Source organism: Barbus barbus (assembly GCF_936440315.1).
Source record: "Barbus barbus genome assembly, chromosome: 25".
Classification (NCBI taxonomy): domain Eukaryota; kingdom Metazoa; phylum Chordata; class Actinopteri; order Cypriniformes; family Cyprinidae; genus Barbus; species Barbus barbus.
Window position 1 is genome coordinate 17101176 of NC_136753.1, and position 22642 is coordinate 17123817.

The window sequence follows — 22642 nt, forward strand, 5'->3', positions numbered from 1 at the left end:
TTTTCACCAGTGAAACTAAGATAAGAGTCAATTACTGTATACAAAGCGAGTGGTGGGTAGAGAATAGCTATCTCCCTGTTTGAATCTTACCTGTTGTGCACACAAACAGGTTATGGTCAACTTTTGCACACCCTCTGTTCCTCTGTGGCATATAGCACACTTTTCTCACTTATGCTGCTTCCTGTTTACAATGAGCTCTCGCTCGCGTGGCAATGGGGTGGTGTAGTTATTCTTTTCTCTATTGATTGTTGACACATGTGCACGTAGCTTGTGCACCTTATTTACCATATGTTAGTATATTTACATAATGTAAGCCTTTGTTGTGATCCTTTATGTAGTGTTTACGCACGCACACACACACACACACACACTTGTGCATATTTACGTACTTGTACTTAATTTCTCTTCTGTCAGTCATACAGGGATATTTCTTAAACTACTACAGTAATACTATATTGCTCCATAATATATCATATTTTATTGCATAATTTGACAGAAATATTCTGTTCAACGATATTTACCTTTTTTATCAGTTTTCTTCACACAGCATTTAGTATATTGTATGATCTTTACTGACACTGTTGCTTCTTTGGTAAACGTGTACACTAACTTGTATTAAATCTTTGGTTGTAATTTATTAAAAATGAATGAAGCATTTTCACACAGTAAATATCAAAATAAAGTAAAATTCAAACTTAAAAGGCATGCTTATTGAAAATGTTCAATGTGACAGATGTGAAAATAAGAAAAAGTTCAAATGTGTTTAGATTTACTGAAAAAAAGAAAAAACCCTGGGACATAAAAGTATGTGTAGATGGAAAAACATCCATGAATCCTTTAACAACTGATTTTACTTGTTTACACAGGTTTTATTTCACAAACTGGCATGGCACTAGTGAGACAGAATCTCCAGTTTGGAGACACTCACTTTGCAAGCAGAAAGGGGTTTTAGTCTCTCAGAAGGGCCCTGAGGGGACACCTCTACTAGATGCTGCATCTCTTGACTACCTGTTTGCACAGGTGAGTACAGGAAACACCTGAGGTATCACTTACATGGTTGTTCATGTCACTATGACAACTTCAAACAAAAGTAATATTGCCTGTTTTTCACTACAGGAGCTTTGTGGTTTGATTATTCAAATACTCTCATGTGGTATCTGTTATCATGTTGGTTGTTTTCTTTGAAGTCTGATATGTATTTAAATGTCTTTTTTTTGCTGCTATTTATTCAAACATCTCTGGGGCTGTTATGAACAGTAGTGTCTAATAACTTGTGTGTGTGAGAGAGAGATCATGTTAACGTTTTTGCTTGGCACATACTGCACTCTTTTTTTGTTATGTTTTAGGGCCAGTATGACTTTCTGAGGGGACTTGCTCCAGTGCGCGTTCCCCAGAGTGAGGTAGAGCTTCATGAGATAGAGAACGAGTGTTTGGGAATGGCTGTTTTGGCCATTACCCATCATGCCAAGAGCAATAATCTGCCTTTAGCAGGAGCTGGAGCTGAGACAAGGTGACCCATACAATCTTCTTTATACAACACATCTGCAAAATGATTGAAACCGATAATATTTAAATGGCGCTTCCAACTATAAACCTCTTTTATTACACTTCTCTTTGGAGTACTTGATTCTGATTGGTCAGTTAGAGCATTCTGAGGTCTAACTTGTATGTTTGTATTACAATGCTGTCATTTTTGACCAGTCAGATTCAAGTATCCCGGAGAGAAATGTAATAAATGCTGGAATTGCTGTATGTGTTGATGAGTACTTAAAAGGAAGCATCATATTTGTTTTCTGCCTTAAAGCAAGTGATTTTATTCAGCCTTCTTCTCGATTTCTGTAGCTACAAGCGATTCATTCCGGACTGTCTGAACCGGGCCATTAAGCAGCGCAACTTCCTTACACGCATACGCATCAACAACGTTTTCAGAAATTTCCTCAACGAGTTCAATAGCAAGACTATCCAGGACAGCAACATAACCCTCTATGACCTGAAGGTCAAGTATCTCTCCACTCTTGAAACACTGACCCAGGGCTTGGGTCGGGAGATTATTGACCTCAAGAGCCTGAAAGTATCAGCTGAGAGCGAGGGATCTCCGGCCCACACACTTCGTTTGGGGGATGATGGACTGGGCTATGAAGTGCAAGTGTCCGGAACCACTGGGATCTCCTGGAGGAGAAAGCCTGTACCAGTGAGTTTAGCACTTTAGGTTTTGTGAGCTTGCAGATTTTAAAATATTACAAATTTAGCAGCAATTCTGGATTTTATGTCATGGATTGTTTCAATACCGCTTTGTTTTTTTCATCTTGAATCTTTTCTGAATAGAATCTTCTGATAGTGAAAGACAAAACCAAATCTAAAAAGAACAAGGTTGTCAACAAGCAGAAGAATGACAAAAGGAAAGACCGCAGATGGACACTTTTCTCTGACTTTTTTGAAATCACCCACATCGTCATTAAGGAGTCTTGTGTCACCATTTACAGACAAGACAATAAAACCATGGTAATTTTGTCATTTCGGTTTCTGCTACACTGTGTCCTAACCTGGTGCAATTTTATTCCAGCACAAGCATTCATGCTGAATATGATACAGCCATAACCAATCAGGGAATATTTGATATTTAATGAAGCGGAAGTTGAAGTCTGATTTGTGGAACAGGATTTAAAGGGATAGTTCACCCAAAAATGAAAATTCTGTCATTATTTACTCACCCTCGAGTAGTTCCAAACCTGTATCAATTTCTTTGTTCTGCCGAACACAAAGGACGATATTTTGAAGAAAGTTTGTAACCAGGCTGTTTTGGGGCACCATTGACTTCCATAGTAAGAAAAAAAATACTATGGAAGTCAATGGTGCCCCAAAACAGCCTGGTTACAAACTTTCTTCAAAATATCGTCCTTTGTGTTCAGCAGAACAGAGACTTTCATACAGGTTTGGAACTACTTGAGGGTGAGTAAATGATGACAGAATTTTTATTTTTGGGTGAACTATCCTTTTAATGATGGGCAGGGTTTCATAATACAGCTGTGTTTAGTTATCAGCAAAATATGTTATTTATTGTGGTAAGTTAGGACAAGAACTCTGCACCTGGTCAGAATATGGTGTAAAGGTTATGATTCATACTCCTAATCCATAAATCAACAGGCATGACTATACGTGTATAAAAATTCATTTTATTGGATGAAGTAGATAGTAGTGACAGACATGTTATAGTTCTTAACCTACAAAGGTATTCCTCTTCTTTGCTCCACAGGAGTTGGACCTGTTTTATCGTGGCGCAGCTTTGTCCTTTGCTGCACTGGTTGACGGTTACTTCAGATTGATTGTAGATGCTCATCATTACCTGTGCACTGAAGTCGCACCCTCATCAGTGGTCCAGAATTTAGAAAATGGCTGTCATGGACCTATCTGGTATGACCATATTAGCATACTTTGGTTATAGTCAAATCAAGGATACTAGGTACACAAATAGTTTGAGGAAATATTTTCATTATATACTATACAGTTCAAAAGTTCAGGGTCAATCAGATTTTGTTTTTTGAAAGAAATTAATTCTTTCAAACTGATCATTAAATTGATCAGTAGTGACTTTTACATTGTCACAAAGAAAAGTCTTTCAATAAATGCTCTTTTGAACTCTGTTCAGCAAATATTCCTAACAATGTATCACTGTTTTCACAAAATATTAAGCAATTAAAAATACATCTTAACAGATATTCAAATGTAAAATAAATTGTAGTAAAATTTCACACTATCACTGCTTTTACTCTATTTTTGATCAAATAAATGCAGCCTTGGTGACTTCTTTCAGTAACCTTAAAATATCTTGACCTCAAACTTTTGAATGGTTGTGTAAATGCTGCGGTGTCATAAGATGCAGTCTAACAATAGTCACACATTGTTAATATCACTATAGTAATTAAATATAAGTACATGTATATTTCTATGACCATTGTAATGTGACTCTGTAAAGTGTTACCAGTTTAGTGTCATTGCTATTTGTCAAGAAGCCCATTTTTACAAGTATTAGACTTTTAAGAATGTGCTTGTGTATCAAGTAGCAAAGACATTACACAAGTATGAATAATGGATCAAAAAACAAGAAGAATTCAGTGGCAATAAGAATTTTAATACTGCTCGACAAAGAAGTCGAGATGCATTTGGTTAGGTTTATTTAGTGAAAATGGTGGTTAATATACAGTGCCCTCCAAAAGTATTGGAACAGTAAAGGCAAAATTGCTCTGTTGGCTGTGGAGTCAAGACATTTACAAATATGATTAAAAGATGAATATGAGACAAAACTACAGAATGTCATATTTTATTATGGGGTGATTCAACACATAGATGTTTTACCAGCTAAGAAGTTCTTAAAACACTTTTACAGTTTCATCCCCCGATCTGATGTGAGCATAAGTATTGGAACATTTGCCAGGTCTTTCTAAGTGATCAGCTGTGTCCTGTTGCATTAATTGTTCAGATATTAAAAGCAGGGAATGTGTTGTATCCGTTATATCCATTACTTCTGCATTCTGAATCTTGCATTCGATGATGATACACACAAACCAGGATGAATACGAGGGAGCTGACTTTGAGAGAAAAGCAAGCAATTTGAATGCTAAAAGAAAAGAGGAAGTCAATTAGAGCTATAGCAAAAACAAAGGGCATGGAGAAATCAAGAGTTTGGAAACCACCAGCGACACCAGCAACCAACAACTACCTGATCGGCTGAGAAAACAATAGTAGTTGATGACAGACAAATCATAAAAGCTGTGAAAATGAACCCTAAAAGACGTGTCTGTAAAATCACCAATACCTTCCAGAAAGCTGGGGTAATGCTCTGACAATCTACTGGCCTCAGGAGACTTTGACACAGAATTACAGATGCTACACAGTAAGATGCAAACCTCTGACCAGCACCAAAAATAGAAAGGCAAGATTAGAGTTTGCAAAAAAGCACAAAGGTGAGCCAGAAGACTTTTGGAACTGTGTTTATGGACCGATGAGACAAAGATGAACCTTTATCTAAGTGATGGGAAAGCAAAAATGTGGAGAAAAAAAGGGAACTGCAAATGATCCCAAGCATACAGCTCATCTGTAAAGCATGATGGAGGTGGTGTTATGGCATGCCTGGCTGTCTCTGGAACAGCCCCTCTCATCTTTACTGATGACTTAATGTATGATGACAGTAGCAGAATTAATTTGGAAGGGTAAAAAACCATCTTGCCTACCAATATTCAAGAAAATGCCACCAGATTCATTGGGAAGTGCTTCATATTGAATCAGGATAATGACCCAAAACACCCTGCCAGTTCAAGTCAGTCTCCAGATTTAAATCTGATTGAACATGAATTTCACCAGCTGGAGAGGAGAGTAAAGGCAGAAGCTCCCCAAAACAAGCAACAATTGGAATTGGCTGCATTAAAGGCTGGGAAAAGTATTTCAAAGGATGAGACCAAGAGTCTGGTGATGTCTATGGGTCACAGACTCACTGCTGTGATTGTGTGCAAGGGATCTACAACTAAATAATAGCTCTTAATCTTTTATATCTGCCTTATGTTCAACTGTCCCAATACTTATGCTCATATCAATGAGTGGGATGAACTCTAAAAGTGCTGTTCTTTTTATTTGATAAAACATGTATGTGTTGAAACGGCTAATAATAAAATGTGACATTCTGTAGTTTTGTCTCATATTCATCTTTTAATCATATTTGCAAATGACTTCATGGCCAACAGAGCAATTTTGTTTTTACTGTTCCAATACTTATGGAGGGCACTGTAGATGCTTGACTAACATAAACAACCAACAGTTAAGTTCATGAGTTGGATTTGGTGGAAATTATATTCAATAGCACTTTGTGTTATGTCTGAACACCTTGTAATCATGGTAAAATAATTTTCTGCTTTTCATGCTGTAGTTATTTAGTATCAGTTTGGATTATAACAGCTGTCTTCAGGAAAGTAATTTTGCGACTAGTTCTGTCTGTTATCTCTTAACAGCACAAAGTATGCTATTCATAAACTTCGTCAGGAGGGTAATGAAGAAGGAACCTACGTCCTGCGCTGGAGCTGCACAGACTACAACTACATCATCATGACTGTTGTCTGCTTTGAGGTACACACATACCAAACACAAAAGTCTAGTTTAATTTGTACAGTTGGGATACACATTTTTGTGAAATCAGTAAGCTGGTAACCGAAACCCTTTGTCCTGTTTTTCTTGCTTGGACAGGACAAGTCTTGAATTCTTGTGGTATTCTCTGCAGGAAAACAAGATCTGGTTCTTGTAGTACAGTCTCTCCCTGACCATGACACATGTTCATATGATATATGACACTGATTCTCTGTCAAATATTGCAACACCACATTTTGGCAGCATATCAGTGTGAAAACTCTTTTCAGAAGTTAGCCATGAATAACAATTGGGATCTTGTTTTAGAACTTTTTTTAGAACTTGTTTTTGGAACTTTTTTTTTTTTTGATCAGACCAAGACAATGCATCCATTTTCAGATTTTCTTGGCAGTTATTATTTAATGTGATAACTGTATTACACTGTATAAGTATCTGGAGCAGAACCACAAAGCACATTGGGGTTGTTACACATGCTGGATCAGAGACTGATGCACTGTTTCTTTGCATTGCTTTTCAGTGACAACTCCCTTGTTCAGCATGCTATACAAATATAATTGAGTTGATTTAACTGAGCTGAACTGTACTGATCAACAGGAAGTATATGAGTTGTTAAATACATATATGCAGGGTTAACAAAGGAACAAGGAAGTAAATGTGCACACAGTGTCAGGCTAGATTTTATGTATGTTTAATGCTATCAACATTATGTACAATGTAGCTAGTTGCCTCACTGCCAAACAAAAGGAAACTTACCTTATCTTAAGGAAGATCGGTTTACAGCCACCCAACATTTGTTTAACAAATCCTGTTCTCTCCCTTCACTATTCTTCTCATGCACCATTTCTCTTGGATTTTTGTTTTGTGTTTAATCATGTTTTTTCCCCCTATTTTCTGTCTCTCATGTATTTCTTCTCTTTCTTTCAGATGGACCTATGTGAATCCAGGCCTGTTCCCCAGTATAAGAACTTCCAAATTGAAACTAGTCCGCAAGGTTACAGACTGTATGGGACAGAGACATTCAGGCCCACTCTGAAGGAGCTTTTGGATCACCTACAGGGCCAGAACCTGCGCACAGAGAACCTGCGCTTCCAGTTGCGTCGCTGCTGCCCACCACAACCCAGAGGTACCAGCACTCGTTCTGCTCAATCAGTCATGTTATAGAGGACCACCTATGCAGTATCACTGAGAGATGCAGATAATCCATCTCATTCAAACATTCATCCATCCAAATCAAATATCTCATACATCTTTCTGTCTGTCCATTCTGTCTGGCCATCCATCCTAAATGAACACCTCATTCATTGGTCCATCTAGCCAGCCAACCATCCCAAATATGTCATACATTGATCAGTCTATCAGTCCATCCACCCATCCCAAACCCCTCATACATTGATTCGCCTGTTGAGATTCCATCTCAAATGCCTCAAATATTGATCCTTCTATCCATAAATCCATTATTCAATCTCACACACCTCATACATTCATCTCTTCATCCATCCATCCATCTCAACCACTTCATACATTTATCCATCCATTTATCTGTTCCTTCATCTACTTCATCACCCACTCACCCGTCCATCTGCTCATCCATCAACTCAATCATCCATTCATCTGATTGTTAAAAATTAATTTGATTATTAGTTTTACTGACAAAATTTTGTAGAGATTCCTGCTTTCATATTTGTAGTCTGAGGTGAAGCTAAACTGGAACTGTGTCCTGTGTTTTACTTTGATTTAAAGTAAATATAATGCACAGCCTTCAGATAGGCTGGGATTTCCACTAGAAAAAGCCCCTAAAATTCTCTCTGTGGAGCCACTGATAGATTGCAGTCCTAGCACATTATCCTATGTGAATAGTCCTGTCTTATACTGAAAATGAAATCAGAAGTCATTGCTTTGCCGAGTTTACTTGAAGCTGCTAGCTGAATTGTCAGGATTTTCCAGTGTTCAATGTGAACTGGTGCCCGATGAATGGATCTCAGTATTGTCTTGATGGGGATTTGTTAAATTGTTGAGCAGTTATGAGGATGTGAAAATTTTGGTGCGGTGTGTGAAATACACTATTAAAATCTGCAGATGACATAGTTACTAGCCTTTTATTGTCACTCATAATTTGTACTTCTTGCATCTGTTGACATACCTGCCAATGCCACCAACCACAATTCTGTGTTAACATTAATTATCAACATGAAAGTTCAGTTGAGTTTTCAGTAAATATACAGGTAAAACTTTAGGCAGATGAAATATAAAAATACATCTCCGTAAATAAGTGCTAGAAAGACTGATAAAAACACACTTCTCTAAGTAAATTAGATTATCAGAAGCTTTAAAGACTTGGTATGATGCTTAACAGGAAAAGACATGCCTTAATGAAGTTATCGATTTGACTGTTATTTTTTGGAGCTTGAATATTCTTTAGAGCTTTTCTTTTCTTAATTCACAAATTGTTGAATAAAGTCGTTATTTTTGTTTTCTTTGTGCAACTGTATACTTTATGGAATGGCTTTCTCTTCTTGAATATGCATTTTTTTTGTATCATCTCACTCAAACCAAATCTTTCCAAGTCTCAAAAGCATGTACATCCCTACAAGAATCTTTAATGGTTCAAGCTGAAAGAGGAATTATCTTGTTTTGTAGTGCTGCTTTGTCAGTGTTACAGTGCTCTCTAGAGAAGTCAAATATCAGCATGCACATGCATGCAGTCATATCCTCGTATGACCTCGGGCAGCTGTGCATCTGGCAGCTAATAGTTGTGCAGTCTCATATTTCAGCTAACTGAGCCAGGATCAGATCCTTTATCCAGTTAACCGTCAGTTGGATCCCCAGCCTGACCGAGTTAAGTGTTCCTAAGAGAGTATGACAGATGTCTGTGTAATGCAGAGAAACCAGGGTCTAAATGTAACTTTTCGCCACATCTTCCAATTTCAGATCAATTAATATAAATATTTGTCTTTAGATTGTGATTCAGTGAATTGGTTAAGTGATTTTGGTTGTCATTAGTCAAAAATGTTCTCACAAAAATTTCAGTATTAAAATGTTTTTGGAAAAATTATATATATGAAAATATTGCAGTTTATTGAGATTTATGGGTGTACTGGTACATGTGATTCCCGAGGCACTAAATATCCTTCTTCTTTGAGTGTACCATCAGTATTTGCACTTATGCAGTAGCTCTATATTTATGCGAACACAAACATAAGGAATATTTTGATTGTGAAAAACGCCCTGTTATTGCACATTAGAGACTGCATCAGGGCTTGTTTACATCTGCTTCTCTAAAAGTACATGCTGAGGCATCAGTGACAGGCAGGAAATGTAGTAAATGTGGGTTTCCGTTGTTCACATCTCTTGATCTCTTTACCCTACTTGCACTCATAAAAACAGAGCTCTGTATCTCATGATGTCAGCGAGTAGACAAAAGACCAGCTGATGCTGCTAAATTAACATCACAACACACACACACACACACACACACACACACATACTTACATAAACACAAATTACATTTAATATACCTGCACACGTGGACCCACACAGGCTCATTGTTTTGATGTAGCAAGTGAGATGTTTTGTTGAACTGCGCACTGTCACTGCACAGCTTCCTCTTCCTCATTCTCTGTTTAGGTGGGGGTTGTTATACCGTGTCTGCACGCCAACTCAAGTATTTAGATGTATTGAAAATACCAGATGCTCAACTTTTTATATGGTGCCCACAAATCACAATTTTTTTTCTTCTGTCCTTCAGAAATTTCCAACCTATTAGTGATGACCAGAGACCGAGAGCCCGCCCCACAGAGACAACCTCAAGTCAGCCAGCTGAGTTTCCACCGCATCCTTAAGGAGGAGATTGTACAGGTGATATTTTCATGGATTTTTATCCAAACATACTGTCGACGTTTTGCATGGCCTGCTTGTAAGAAATAAAATTAAATACAGAAATGGTCAAAAATATACTGTACACATTCGTTAAAGGGAGTTCCATAGTTGGTGAGTGAAAATATACTGGCCATGGAACTATTTTTATTTTTTGTTATACTTTTATTAAAGTATATAGAGACATGGCATGCAAGTTATTATACCCTACAGTGTATAATAATCTGGGGTCTATAAGATTTAAAGAAATTAATACTTTTCTCAAGAATGAATACAACTGATGAAAGGTTAAGTTTCAACTTTTCAACATAATAAGAAATGGTTCTTGAGCACCAAATCGGCACATTACAATAATTTCTGAAGGATATTATGAAGGATCGCTGCTGGAAATTCAGCTTTTTCATTGCAGGAATAAATTACATTTTATAATATATTAATTTAGATTGCAAAAATATTTCACAATAGAACTATTTTTACTGTATTTTTGCTCAAATAAATGCAGCCTTGGTGAACATAAGATACTTTTTTCCATAACCATTTTAAGAGATCTTTCCAACCCCAAACATTTGAACAATAGTGTGTTGTAACAGATGTTTTCTTTGTAGTCGCAATTTTCATTTGAATCACTCACATCATTACATCAGCAAGGATCAGGTTCTTACAATCCGAAATGCAGTTTACTATGTAAACTATGAGTAAGATGTTTCACTATTGGTTACCGTGAAGGGTTTGTCTCTGGAATTGACAAAAAAATTGTATGCTATGAATAAAAGTTTGTTAAATGACTACTTGCTTACTCATGTGTTAACCTTGCCTTTACGTGACATTTTGTTTTTTATTCAGGGTGAGCATTTGGGTCGGGGCACGAGGACCAACATCTATGCTGGTGTTCTAAAGCTGAAGAATGAGGATGATGATGACATGGGAGGATACTCACACGAGATGAAAGTGGTCTTGAAAGTGCTGGGCTCTGGACATCGAGATATCTCTCTGGTAAGACGCACATGTGGAATTACATGGCTTGCTCGTGTCTAAATGAAGTTTAGCAAACAAGATTATTGATTTCAGCTGTTGTAACATTACCATCTCCTGACAGTCTTCATCATTTGTAAGTTGCTTTGGATAAAAGCCCATGCTTAATGAATAAATCGAAACCTAATTGTGGTAATTTTCAACTGTAATGAACCATGAGCGGATTTGAATTGAATTTTTCACATTATCTCAACTCCCAGTATTCTTTCATCTGTGGTTACTTTTTAAATTTGTAAAAGTATATCTTTCTCGGTCTCTTCTCAGGCTTTCTTTGAGACAGCTAGCTTGATGCGCCAGATCTCTCATAAACACATCGCCCTGCTGTACGGAGTGTGTGTTCGCCATCAGGAGAGTAAGTACCCCACTCGTACTTGTCTTTAGTGAATAGTTAGTTTGGCTTTCAGCCTGTCACATTTATTGCTTCATCTAGTGATATTGACAGTGAATGGATGTCTTTTAAAAAGGGCTGGAATACATGACATGACTTTTAAGTGTCTGTTGTGCTGTAGTGTGTTTGTGAGAGACATCATACATATTGACATAAATGGTTAAAAAAAAATTGGACATCACTACCAGACTTTCACATGGTTTCGAACACACTGTATATCTGGGCTAAAGTTTTTTGATGTATTCTAGCCTTAAGTAATTGACATCTTTTTCCAGTCTGGGGACACAAATCTTAAAGACAGGGTCTTAGAACTAGAACTTTTGGTATTCATTTATTCTGTTCTATTGTGGTTTTGCATGACAAGTATGAGAGAAAGGTCATTCTTTTTTTATTCCGCTTATTGAATTGTAACCAGCAATCGTAGTCACTGGTGCAAAAGTAATTTATTTATTTACAATGAGAACATAGACACTGTCATTCTCCGCTTGAGCGTGTAGATCATAAATGCTGTTTTTGTGAGGAGGAAGCTGCAAACAAACACAAAGCTCCATTCGATTGTTAAGCAAAGCCTGCAGGTTAGGTATTTAATTGCAAACCACACTTCCTGGTCCATTGAGCAACAAGCCTAAATACTTTGAGGATAACTGCCTATGTGCACGCGATGGGTGTGTCTGCGTGTTTGCAAAGAAGGATTTGCATATGCGAGCAGGAACCGTGTTTGTGTCAGAGAGAAACAGAATTTGATAACGGTGCTCATTTGCATAAAATACCATGTGCCTCTCTTTTTTTTTTTTAAGATATCATGGTGGAGGAGTTTGTTCAGTATGGTCCTCTGGATCTGTTCATGCGCAGACAGAGCATACCTCTCAGCACCGCTTGGAAGTTCCAGGTTGCCAAACAGTTGGCTAGTGCCCTCAGCTATCTGGTAAAGAAACAAACACAAAAACAAATGCATAAAACCTTGCCTTATCAATCTTAAGGTGAGACACTACAGGCAAAACTAGTTTTTTTTAAATGCACCTGTCAGTTTTGAGATTTTGGGCTTTTTGGCTTTACATGAAGTATTTTTTCAGACTAGTGGAAAGAAAACATGCAAAACACACTTTATCTATTTGTCTGTTGATTTCAATTACAATACATATCTTCAAAGACCGTTTTATCAATGTACTGTACTGAGCCAAAAATCTCCACTTCAGTAACACTTAGATGCACCAAACTTTAGATTTATTCCTATCAATATTCTGAAGGTTTTTACAAAGTGGGTTTTCATATATAATTTGCCTGGTTTTATACAACATTTTATTCCTTAAAAAAAAGGCAATTTTTTTAATTTTTTTTCTGGCTGTTGTAAGCATTTTCTGATTTATAGAGTGATAAAAAGAGAAATCCAAAATCCAAAAAAGCCTTTAAGTCTAATATGTCAACAAAATGAAACAATTTTGAACCTGGCTTCATCCAGAGATTATGCAAGTTAGTGCATATTTAATTAGATTACATTTTTTTTTTTTTTTTAAACCCTATTGACCTGGGGTGTAGAAATAGTTATATAGGGATGCACTGTATTTAATTCCTGAACTATACCTATAAGCTGATATTGACTGAAAACCAATAAATGATTAATATTATGAATCTGTTCTAATTTTTATTGACAAACGGTCTAATAAACATGTTAAATTAGTTTTATATGGTACAAGTAAACTCACAAAAGTATCAAATATACTGCTGTTCAAAAGGTTCTGGTCAATATGATTTTTGAAAGTAATTACTTTTTGATCTAAATTGATCAAATGTGATAATGACATTTATAATTTTACAAACATAATTCTATTTTAAACAAATTCTGCTCTTTTGAAATGTCTATTCCTCAAATAATCCCTCTAAAATAAATTTCTCGAGCACCAAATCAGCATGTAAGACTGGAGTAATTGCTGCTGAAAAATTCAGCGTTGCCATAGCTGGAATAAATTACATTTACAAATAGTTTAAAATAGAAAACTAGTATTAGAAAAATATTTCAAAATCTTACTGTATCTACTGTATTTTGTGTATTAATATTTTCACATTTATTCATATTTGAACTTGTAAATGTATTGAATTTGATCTGTTAAGCAACATAGTGTAACATATCAATAAAAGTTATTGTAAAATCTGAATTATGTGACTGCTGTGTGTACCTTGTAGGAGGACAAGAAGCTGGTTCATGGATATGTGTGCAGTAAGAACATTCTGGTGGCTCGAGATGGTCTGGATGGAGTGGGAGGACCCTTCATCAAGCTGAGTGACCCTGGAATACCCATCACTGTCCTTAGCAGAGAAGGTGAGCGATTCATTATGACCACCTTATTAACACACTATGAACATTCACACAGGTATTATTATATTTTTACCTTAACAGCATGTTAACACATTATCAAGGAATTTATAAAGGCCTTCATAACCTTTAAATAACACCTCTTATGCAGGCATTATGACAATAATGCATTGTCTTTATATAAGCATTATCACCAGCTTATTAATATGTAATCAGCCTGCTTCTAGCCATTACCACCTTTTCAACTTGTTAGCATATTATCAGCCTTCATATAGGCTAGGGCTGGGCGATATGTCAAAAATATATTATCGATAATCGCCGTAAAAAATATCGCGATATCCGATAATATCGTCTACCCAAGCTCCACCTCCACCACGCCCCGCCCCGCCCCAGCCGAGACAACATTGCCGACAAGCACCATAAACACAGTTCAGTTCAGTCTTAATTATTGCCACATTAAAGTTTCGTTTTTACTTTTTCATAGTTTGTGTTTAAACTAACAGAAAACATTAGCTTTACTGTTATATTGGTGTTGCTAATAATTTCCATTCTGTTCTTATCAAGTTTGAAAAGAATTTTGTTTTTTGAGGAGAACTGTTGAGGAAAAATAATAGAACCCAATTTTAAGTTCATCATGGTGAAGTTGGACATGATAAATGCATGTTGATGTCATTAATAAATGCCTCCATTCATTCATTAATTAACTCTCACCATGGAAACCCGTCTCTAAGGGTGAGAGAGGCGAAAGGAAAGCTTCCGGCGCTGTTCATGTGGCAGCCGGTGGGGTTGTACGTCTGATGGTTTGTTGTTTTGTTTGTTTAAGTGTTTATTTTATTTTAGGATTTAACCACGGCTTGCTTTATTTTATTTTATTTTATTTTTTATTTATTTTTGGTTTGGCGTGTGTGAACACGCGAAGATGTCTAGTTCACAGCGACTTTTGTTTCTGCTGATTACTTTTTTGGTTGGAGTGGCGTGCATTTCTCTGCTGGAGCAAGTCTACACCGCAATGCTTTCCAGGGAATACATCTTGAGCTTGCGCTCAGCTGCTGATTCTATGGACCCAGTGTGTGACATCCCTGTGGAATTGCGGAGAAATATCCGTGGGATTGTACAGCGGAGTTATGGCGGAGTTCAGTCTTCGGTGAGGAGGATTAAAAGGAAAAGGGGTAAGCGTGGAGGAGTTAAGCACAGGTTGAAAGCGTATTACAGATATACCCCGCTGCCCAATATTATACTGAGTAATGTGCGCTCCCTTCGACACAAGATGGATGAGTTGCAAGGGAATGTGGCCTTCCTTCACGAGTACAGAAACTCGCACATGGTGGTGCTAACAGAAACATGGTTGGATGATTCGGTCAGTGATGACTATCTACGACTCAGTGGATACTCTGGACCTGTACGGCTGGATAGAGATAAAGAGACTACGGGGAAAAAGCATGGTGGTGGAGTTTGTGTGTACATTAAGGAGAGCTGGTGTAACAATGTGATTGTGCGGGAAAAAATATGCTCCTCTGAAATTGAATTACTTGTTTTCTCCGCTCGACCTTTTTATCTACCACGTGAGTTTCCCCAACTTTATTTTCTTGTTGTGTATATTCATCCTCGCGCAAAATTGGATATTGCCTTAGATCTGTTGATGAAAATTCTGAACAAACTAGATGCCAAATCTCCAGATTCTCCTAAATTTATTTTGGGTGATTTTAATCAGTGTCATTTGGACAATGTTTTAAAAGGATACCATCAGTATGTCTCATGTGCAACGCGTGCGGATACCGTTTAAAAAAATGTATTAAACTGCAGATCAAAATAGAATAGGTCTATACCCTAAATAAGGATAAATAGGATTGGAACGCATCTCCAAAATCGCATACACAGATGCACGTTGCCATTATGGTAGTCAGCGCTGAAAAACGACAAATAAAATATAAACCGAGGTTACAAAAGTGATTCAGTCAAGATCAGTGAGGGATTTTCTTTTCTTTTGTTCTTTGATTTAACATTAATGACTGGCGGCTGCGGCTGCTGTCAATGCACGGATCCAATGCACCCTTGTATTCTTTCTCAACTCTTTAAGTTCACTTAAGACATAACCGATTGTATTTATGGGATATTTTGATATCATTCTGTGTGTATTTGTCCATTCAAATGTGTAAGAATGCGCGAAAGAGAGCTGAGTCCAGTGTTCGTGTATATAAGAGGCGGCGTGTGTGTGTATGTGTGTGCGCGCGCGTGCGTGCGTGCAGCACGGAAAACAGCGCCCGAGTGCAGAAGCGAGTTCTATTTCTTTGTCTTCTTGTAGTTGAATCTTTTGAAATCACAATAAATGTGCATACAGAAATCGAGAAGCAGAATCGAAATTTAATTTTATAACAGGTAATTCGGTTCCTGACCTTCCATCTGATCTGATTTCATAAATTGGAATAGCTTTTCGATTCCCAACCCTCCTACTAAATTATTTAATTCTTGCATGCAAAAAGACCTGTATGGTGACTATGGGGTCATGTAAAATTATAATTTTTTTGTGTTTGCAATTTACTAGGTTTATCATTCGTCTTTTTTTTTCTCGATAATCGCCTTTTACCTGACTGTTGACATCGACATCGCGATACTTACAAGACATTGTCGATATACGATAATATCGTCATATCGCCCAGCCCTAATATAGGCATCAAGTTAATCTTATTAATGCTGTATGCTGTAATCTAGAAGTAATGCTTTATATCTAAGTTTAGCTATTAATCTGAAAGATTTTATATATTTATTTGTAATTTTATTTTAATTAAAATTTGTTGTATTAATTAATGTTTATTGTATTTATTTATTATATATTTATTGTTAATTTTATTTTAACATAGTGTTAGATACATTAAATACATATTTTAAATATTAATACATAATTTTAAATAAACTTGAACTCATATTAATTTAAATATTTATATTACTGCCCACGTGAGGTTGAGAGATTTTGTACAATATATGCATTTATAATAATATTATTTATGGGTAAAATGTCAACTATTATTGAGTGTTTATCCAGGGTAAATGCATCTGAGTCAGTGTGGTGTATCTAATAGTTGAGCTCTACTGGACTGTGAAAATGGACTGCTCGGAAAAGATAACTGACAGGAATTTTGTTGGCTAAGATCCAGCTCAGATCCCTGAAGCACTTTTAGAAACCAGAAAAGCTCTTTGTTTGCTGTGTGCCAGGGACTGTTACAGGAAAGACTGGTTGTGTGTTTTTCTGGGGTGGTGGTGTGCGTGCTCGAGAGGGGAATCAAAGGGGCACAGAGAGGGCTTGATCACGTGTTAGATGAAATGCCCTTTTAAAAGACACAAGAGCTTCTAAAGATGACAGCAGATATGATTGTTGAAACTACAGTGCGTGTTTGAATGAGGAAATGATTGTGGAAACCCCCTAAAATGAGGATTATTTACCAAATAAAATCCAGCTTGGCGTTAGTTTTAAGTTACTTGATTTAAAACAATACTGTCTGGCATGTTGTTCATGCATGACAATTTGCTTTGTGTGTGTCTACAGAGTGTGTGGACAGGATTCCTTGGATTGCTCCCGAGTGTGTACAAGACACGGCTAATATGAGCATAGCAGCGGATAAATGGGGCTTTGGGACAACTCTGTGGGAGATCTGTTACAACGGAGAGAAACCTCTCAAAGACAAAAAGCTCACAGAGGTAACAGCATACACGTACACTGTCAGACACTTGTATGTGTAAGCATCATGTTTTCTGTGCTGATAACTGATGCATTTTTCTTGTTTGTCATCTCTCTGAGCAGAAGGAGAGGTTTTACGCAGCGCAGTGTCAGTTGGCCACACCTGACTGTGAGGAGCTGGCCAAACTCATGACCCACTGTATGAACTACGACCCTCACCAGAGACTCTTCTTCAGGGCCATCGTCAGAGACATTGACATGGTGGAGAAACAGAGTAAGGAAAAGGAATCGGCATAAACGGATGACAAAAATAAAGGCTAGATTAGTTATTAAAATGTCCCAAAATAATACATTTATTCTCCATACTGATCTCTTGTGGTTAGTATCAAATGCTACAATCATCTTTCTAAAAGTACTAAACATGTTTTACCCCTAAAGTCCATTTTCAATGTTTGTCAAGGTTTCTTTCACCTACACTATCGTTCAAAAGATTGGGGTCAGTGTTTTTTTGTTTGTTTTGTTTTTTTAATAATGCTTTTATTTAGTAAAGACACATTAAACCTATTAAAATTGACAGTGAAGACATACACAGATTATAATGTTACAAAACGGCATTATAAAGAAACATTATAATGTACAAAAAATACATTTCAAGTTCTTTTGAACTTTCTATTCTTTAAAGAGTGCTAAAAAATATATAACACTAGACTTGAGTAATGTCTGATGAAAATTCAACTTTGCAATCACAGGAAAAAATTGCATTTGAAAATATACAGTATTGAAACTAAAACAGTTCTTTTAAATTATAATAATATTTCACAATATTATTGTTATACCCTATTTATGATTAAGTAAATGCAGCATTGCTGAGCATAAGAGATTGCTTTCAAAAATATTATAAACATCATTACAGACCCCAAACTTTTAGACTTATTATTTCTTATTAGGCTTACTATTTCTACTCTACTTTAGAGTTGTAGAGTAGAGATTTTGCTACTGTACCTATAAGATGTTCAAGACCTCTGTTAGGATTGACTGTTCTCTATGTACTGTTGGTGTTTACTCAGTTTCCTTTTAAATGTCCTCTTTAATGTTTTCTCTCTAGATCCTTCCATTCAACCTGTTCCCATGCTAGAGGTGGACCCTACAGTGTTTGAGAAGAGGTTCCTCAAAAAGATCAGAGATCTTGGAGAGGTATTTTGTGTGTGTTTTGTCCTTAAACTCATCAAGAACAAACTGCTTATCGTTTCACTGACCATCTGCTGGTTGGACTGAAGTAAATCCTTGTGTTTTCAGGGTCATTTTGGAAAGGTGGAGCTGTGCAGGTATGATCCGCGGGGAGATCGGACTGGAGAGCTGGTGGCCGTGAAATCTCTAAAGCCGGAGAACCGAGAAGAGCAGAGCAGTAACCTGTGGCGTGAGATTCACATTCTGAGAGAACTTTACCACGAGAACATTGTCAAATATAAGGGCATCTGTCATGAAGAAGGTAAACCACAAAACTGAACATCAAAAATAATATAACACTGTAATGGCTTTTGGTGCCAAATGCACGAGTTGGTTGAGTGAATCTTGTTTTTGTTTTAAGGTGGGAGATCCATTAAGCTCATCATGGAGTTTTTGCCGGCAGGCAGTCTGAAGGAATACCTCCCCAGAAACAAAGCTCACATAGACCTTAAAACCCTGCTCAACTATGCTGTACAGATCTGCCAGGTAACATCACGTTTGAATGGTTTATGATGCTTCAGTAGTTATCCAAAATAGTGACTATTTTTGGTATTTACCCCTAAAACACACACAAACACACTGAAACAAATATGTAAGGGAAAAACCCCCAGAAATAAATCACAAACAAAAGGTCTGTTCACACAAGAGCAAAAGAAAAAGTGCTCCATTTCATGTGCTTTAATACAGGAAAATGGCACAACCAATGAAAAAAGACTGCACTTATGTTAAAGTAAAACAGCCTGTAACTCATCAGATATATGTCGTCTGATAAATAAATTTAATTTGCATTAATGCAGTGACATATTATGTGATGGTGTGATATGGAAATACACTGTAGTAGAATAAAAAATATATATGTAGATTGTGTGTAATTTGCTGCAGTTTCAATTGAAATCAAATTGAGTTATTGGGTTCGGTAAGAACTCTCTTAGGCTGCATTTATTTGATCAATTATTACAATTTAAATGAATAAAAAAATCATTTTAATGTAATATTTTAACATGAAATAAATTCCTTTGTCAAAGCTGAATTTGACTCTAGTCTTCAGTATCACATGATCTTTCTGAAATCATTCTAATATGCTGATTTTACGCTCAAGAAACTAATTTTTTAATGTTGAACAAAAACAAGTTGAGAAGAGCAGCATTTATTTATTTAGATCGAGATAATGTCTTTTGTTGCTATAACAACAGCTGCAACAGTAGCCTAGCACTGTGTGCTGCATGTCGGCTTTTGAAGTTAACGGTGAGGGTATGTCGGTTCACAATGACGTTTGTGGGAGCGTGACATTATACGGGGAAGGAAACCGTATGATGCTTCCAACAATTTAGTCCAGGAGCTCTGGTTGGATGATGCACGGTGGCGTTTTAAAAAGCGCTCAGGACTTTTTTGAAAATATGGTTTACTCCATAGGATTATAATGTAAAACAGACACCGACAGCTTAAAAAAAAGACGTCAAGTGTGAGCATAGCCTTAGGCTTTACTGTCCTTTTTGATCAATTTAATGTGTCCTTGCTAAATAAAAGTATTGATTTCTCATGAAAAAAATGATACTTTGTATATTATATATTTTCTCATCATGCATATGGCGATACTCAGCGATACATTCGTTCATAAATATTGTATCGATTTTGTCAACGGTTGCTTTCCGCATTGCTTACTTTTGCTCTGCTTGTTTGTTTTCCTCATGGCCTTGTACTCAGAGACTAACAATAACAACAGCTGCTTACAGTGATCCTTTGTGGTTCCTGAGCCCATGTGTTCTGTTTGAAATACAGACCCGTGCTGTAACATTATGCTCACCCTTGCCATTTTCTGACCTCTAACTCCAGGGCATGGACTACCTGGGCTCTCGCAACTACATCCACAGAGACCTGGCGGCCCGGAATGTTCTGGTGGAGAATGAAAACACGGTAAAGATCGGAGACTTCGGCCTGACCAAAAGCATTAAGGATAATGAGGGTTATTACACTGTGAAAGATGATCTGGACAGCCCAGTGTTCTGGTAAGAATCACTCATTAGAGGCCCTGCAATGACCAAGTACATTAACCTAGATCTCCATTAAATATAATATGAATCATGTACGTTGGTGATGTCATTTATCCATTATTGCGTGTAATTGACCTTATGCGAGAGGAGCGCCCTTTGCTCGGTTTCTCTACATAATCCATTCACAATAAGGAGAAAAGTTTTGTTTGTCTAAGATGACCAAATGGCCACGTATTCCGTTTCAGGAAAGACAAAATGCGAATGTAAAATTTATGCGAGGGAATCTGTTAAATCATGCCGCGAGTCATTGTTATGATTGACAGTGGCAACCGAATGAATCATCTGAGAGCCGATGTCAAAATAGAGCTAACAAAACTACAGGTCTGTGTTTGATAAAACTTAAACGATGTAGCCTAGTTATTAAATTAAATCTAAACATTTCAAAATATTGAATGCATTATTTATTTGTTATACCAACTTATTTAATTTGTATTTGACTGTATAGGTATTTAAATAATTCAGCATTATAGGGTGTGACTTTGTGACTTCCTGCACTTGCTATACTTTATACTTCATTGCGACAAAGTTCTAAATTTGTTAAAATATTTATTTTATAATATAATAAAGCTGAAATGGCAGCTGCAGCCAATGATTGATCCTATAGCCTACTGCCATCTCCTGGTTATAACGGTAATTTTATTTTCCTCTTAAATCCACTTTGTAATGATTCTTTTCTTCATTTTCCCAGGTATGCTCCAGAGTGCCTGATCCACTGCAAATTCTACAAGGCGTCTGACGTCTGGTCTTTTGGAGTGACCATGTATGAGCTTCTCACATACTGTGATACCTCATGTAGCCCTATGTCGGTAAGTGGCCAGTCCGATGTTTTTATCCCTGTCCCAAAAGCCTTAAGTCATTGCATACTTGCTCTAAGTCCCAACATGGGTGATGTAAATTGCATATGAGCACCCGTTTGAAGACTGGTTTTGTGGTCCAGGGTCACATTTCAGGTTTAAGTCGCTGGGGTGTATTTACTTTAGGATATTAAGTAAAGATCATGTTCCATTAAGATATTTAGTAAATTTCCTACTGTAAATATATAAAAACTTTTGATTAGTAATATGCATTGCTAAGAACTTCATTTGGACAGCTTTAAAGGCAATTTTCTCAGTATTTAGATTTTTTTTTTTTTTTTGCACCCTCAGATTCTAGATTTTCAAATAGTTGTATCTCAGCCAAATATTGTCCTATAATAACAAACATTAATGCAAAGCTTATTTATTCTGCTTACAGATGATGTATAAATCTCAATTTTGAAAAATTTACACTTATGACTGGTTTTGTGATCCAGGGTCACAAATGATAAATGGGACATCACATGATGGCCATCACAAGTCCCCTCACATTCTGTCAAAAAAAGCAGTAGCACAGTAGTCTGGAATCCCTCTTTAATTAGTTTCTTAATTTAGTATCTTGATTTTCTTGGTTGGGTATCAAACAGTGATATTTTATTATCATTGAGATAGTATAATAGCAGTAGTATTTATAGTATTTTCTGCATTCAGGTTAATTTTAGTAAAGGTTTTACAAATTTTGCTGTGGGTTTTTGTCATTTTTATTAGTTTTTGTTTTTAAAAGTCTATAAAATGATTCATTTTTATTTGAGTTATTTTAGTACATCACATTGTAAATGCAAACGAGAAAGATATTTCAGTTAAAATGTATTTTACATTTGCATATAATGAAAATGTTTTTATGGTTTTATAAATATAGTAACTCTGGTATCAAATAAAATGTTTTATCATCATAACAGCGGAGCTTCCTGTTAGTAGGCAAGGCAAGTTTATTTAGCACATTTCACACAGTGCTAATTCAAAGTGCTCTTAACAAAAATAAAAAAATAGTAATGATTAAAAAGTTAAAAAAGAAATAAAAATACAATAAAAATAATTAAAAACTGAAAAAAAAAAAAATTAGGTATACATGAAGAGAAATCTGGGAGGAAAAAACAGCAC

General features: G+C 36.4%; 1 protein-coding gene across 1 annotated transcript in view; it reads left to right on the forward strand.

Annotated features, from left to right (window-relative positions):
* Window positions 1–22642, forward strand: part of LOC306845086 (tyrosine-protein kinase JAK1-like) — a 36238-nt gene that overhangs the window by 10828 nt on the left and 2768 nt on the right. The window contains exons 4-22 of the mRNA XM_079377648.1: window positions 867–1020; window positions 1347–1510; window positions 1843–2191; window positions 2326–2502; window positions 3254–3411; window positions 6000–6114; window positions 7057–7255; window positions 9878–9987; window positions 10849–10998; window positions 11302–11389; window positions 12223–12350; window positions 13607–13742; window positions 17278–17429; window positions 17533–17683; window positions 18515–18603; window positions 18706–18898; window positions 18998–19122; window positions 20470–20642; window positions 21376–21493. Of these exons, the coding sequence (XP_079233774.1) occupies window positions 867–1020; window positions 1347–1510; window positions 1843–2191; window positions 2326–2502; window positions 3254–3411; window positions 6000–6114; window positions 7057–7255; window positions 9878–9987; window positions 10849–10998; window positions 11302–11389; window positions 12223–12350; window positions 13607–13742; window positions 17278–17429; window positions 17533–17683; window positions 18515–18603; window positions 18706–18898; window positions 18998–19122; window positions 20470–20642; window positions 21376–21493 (2929 nt within the window). The remainder of the gene's footprint in view (window positions 1–866; window positions 1021–1346; window positions 1511–1842; window positions 2192–2325; window positions 2503–3253; window positions 3412–5999; window positions 6115–7056; window positions 7256–9877; window positions 9988–10848; window positions 10999–11301; window positions 11390–12222; window positions 12351–13606; window positions 13743–17277; window positions 17430–17532; window positions 17684–18514; window positions 18604–18705; window positions 18899–18997; window positions 19123–20469; window positions 20643–21375; window positions 21494–22642) is intronic.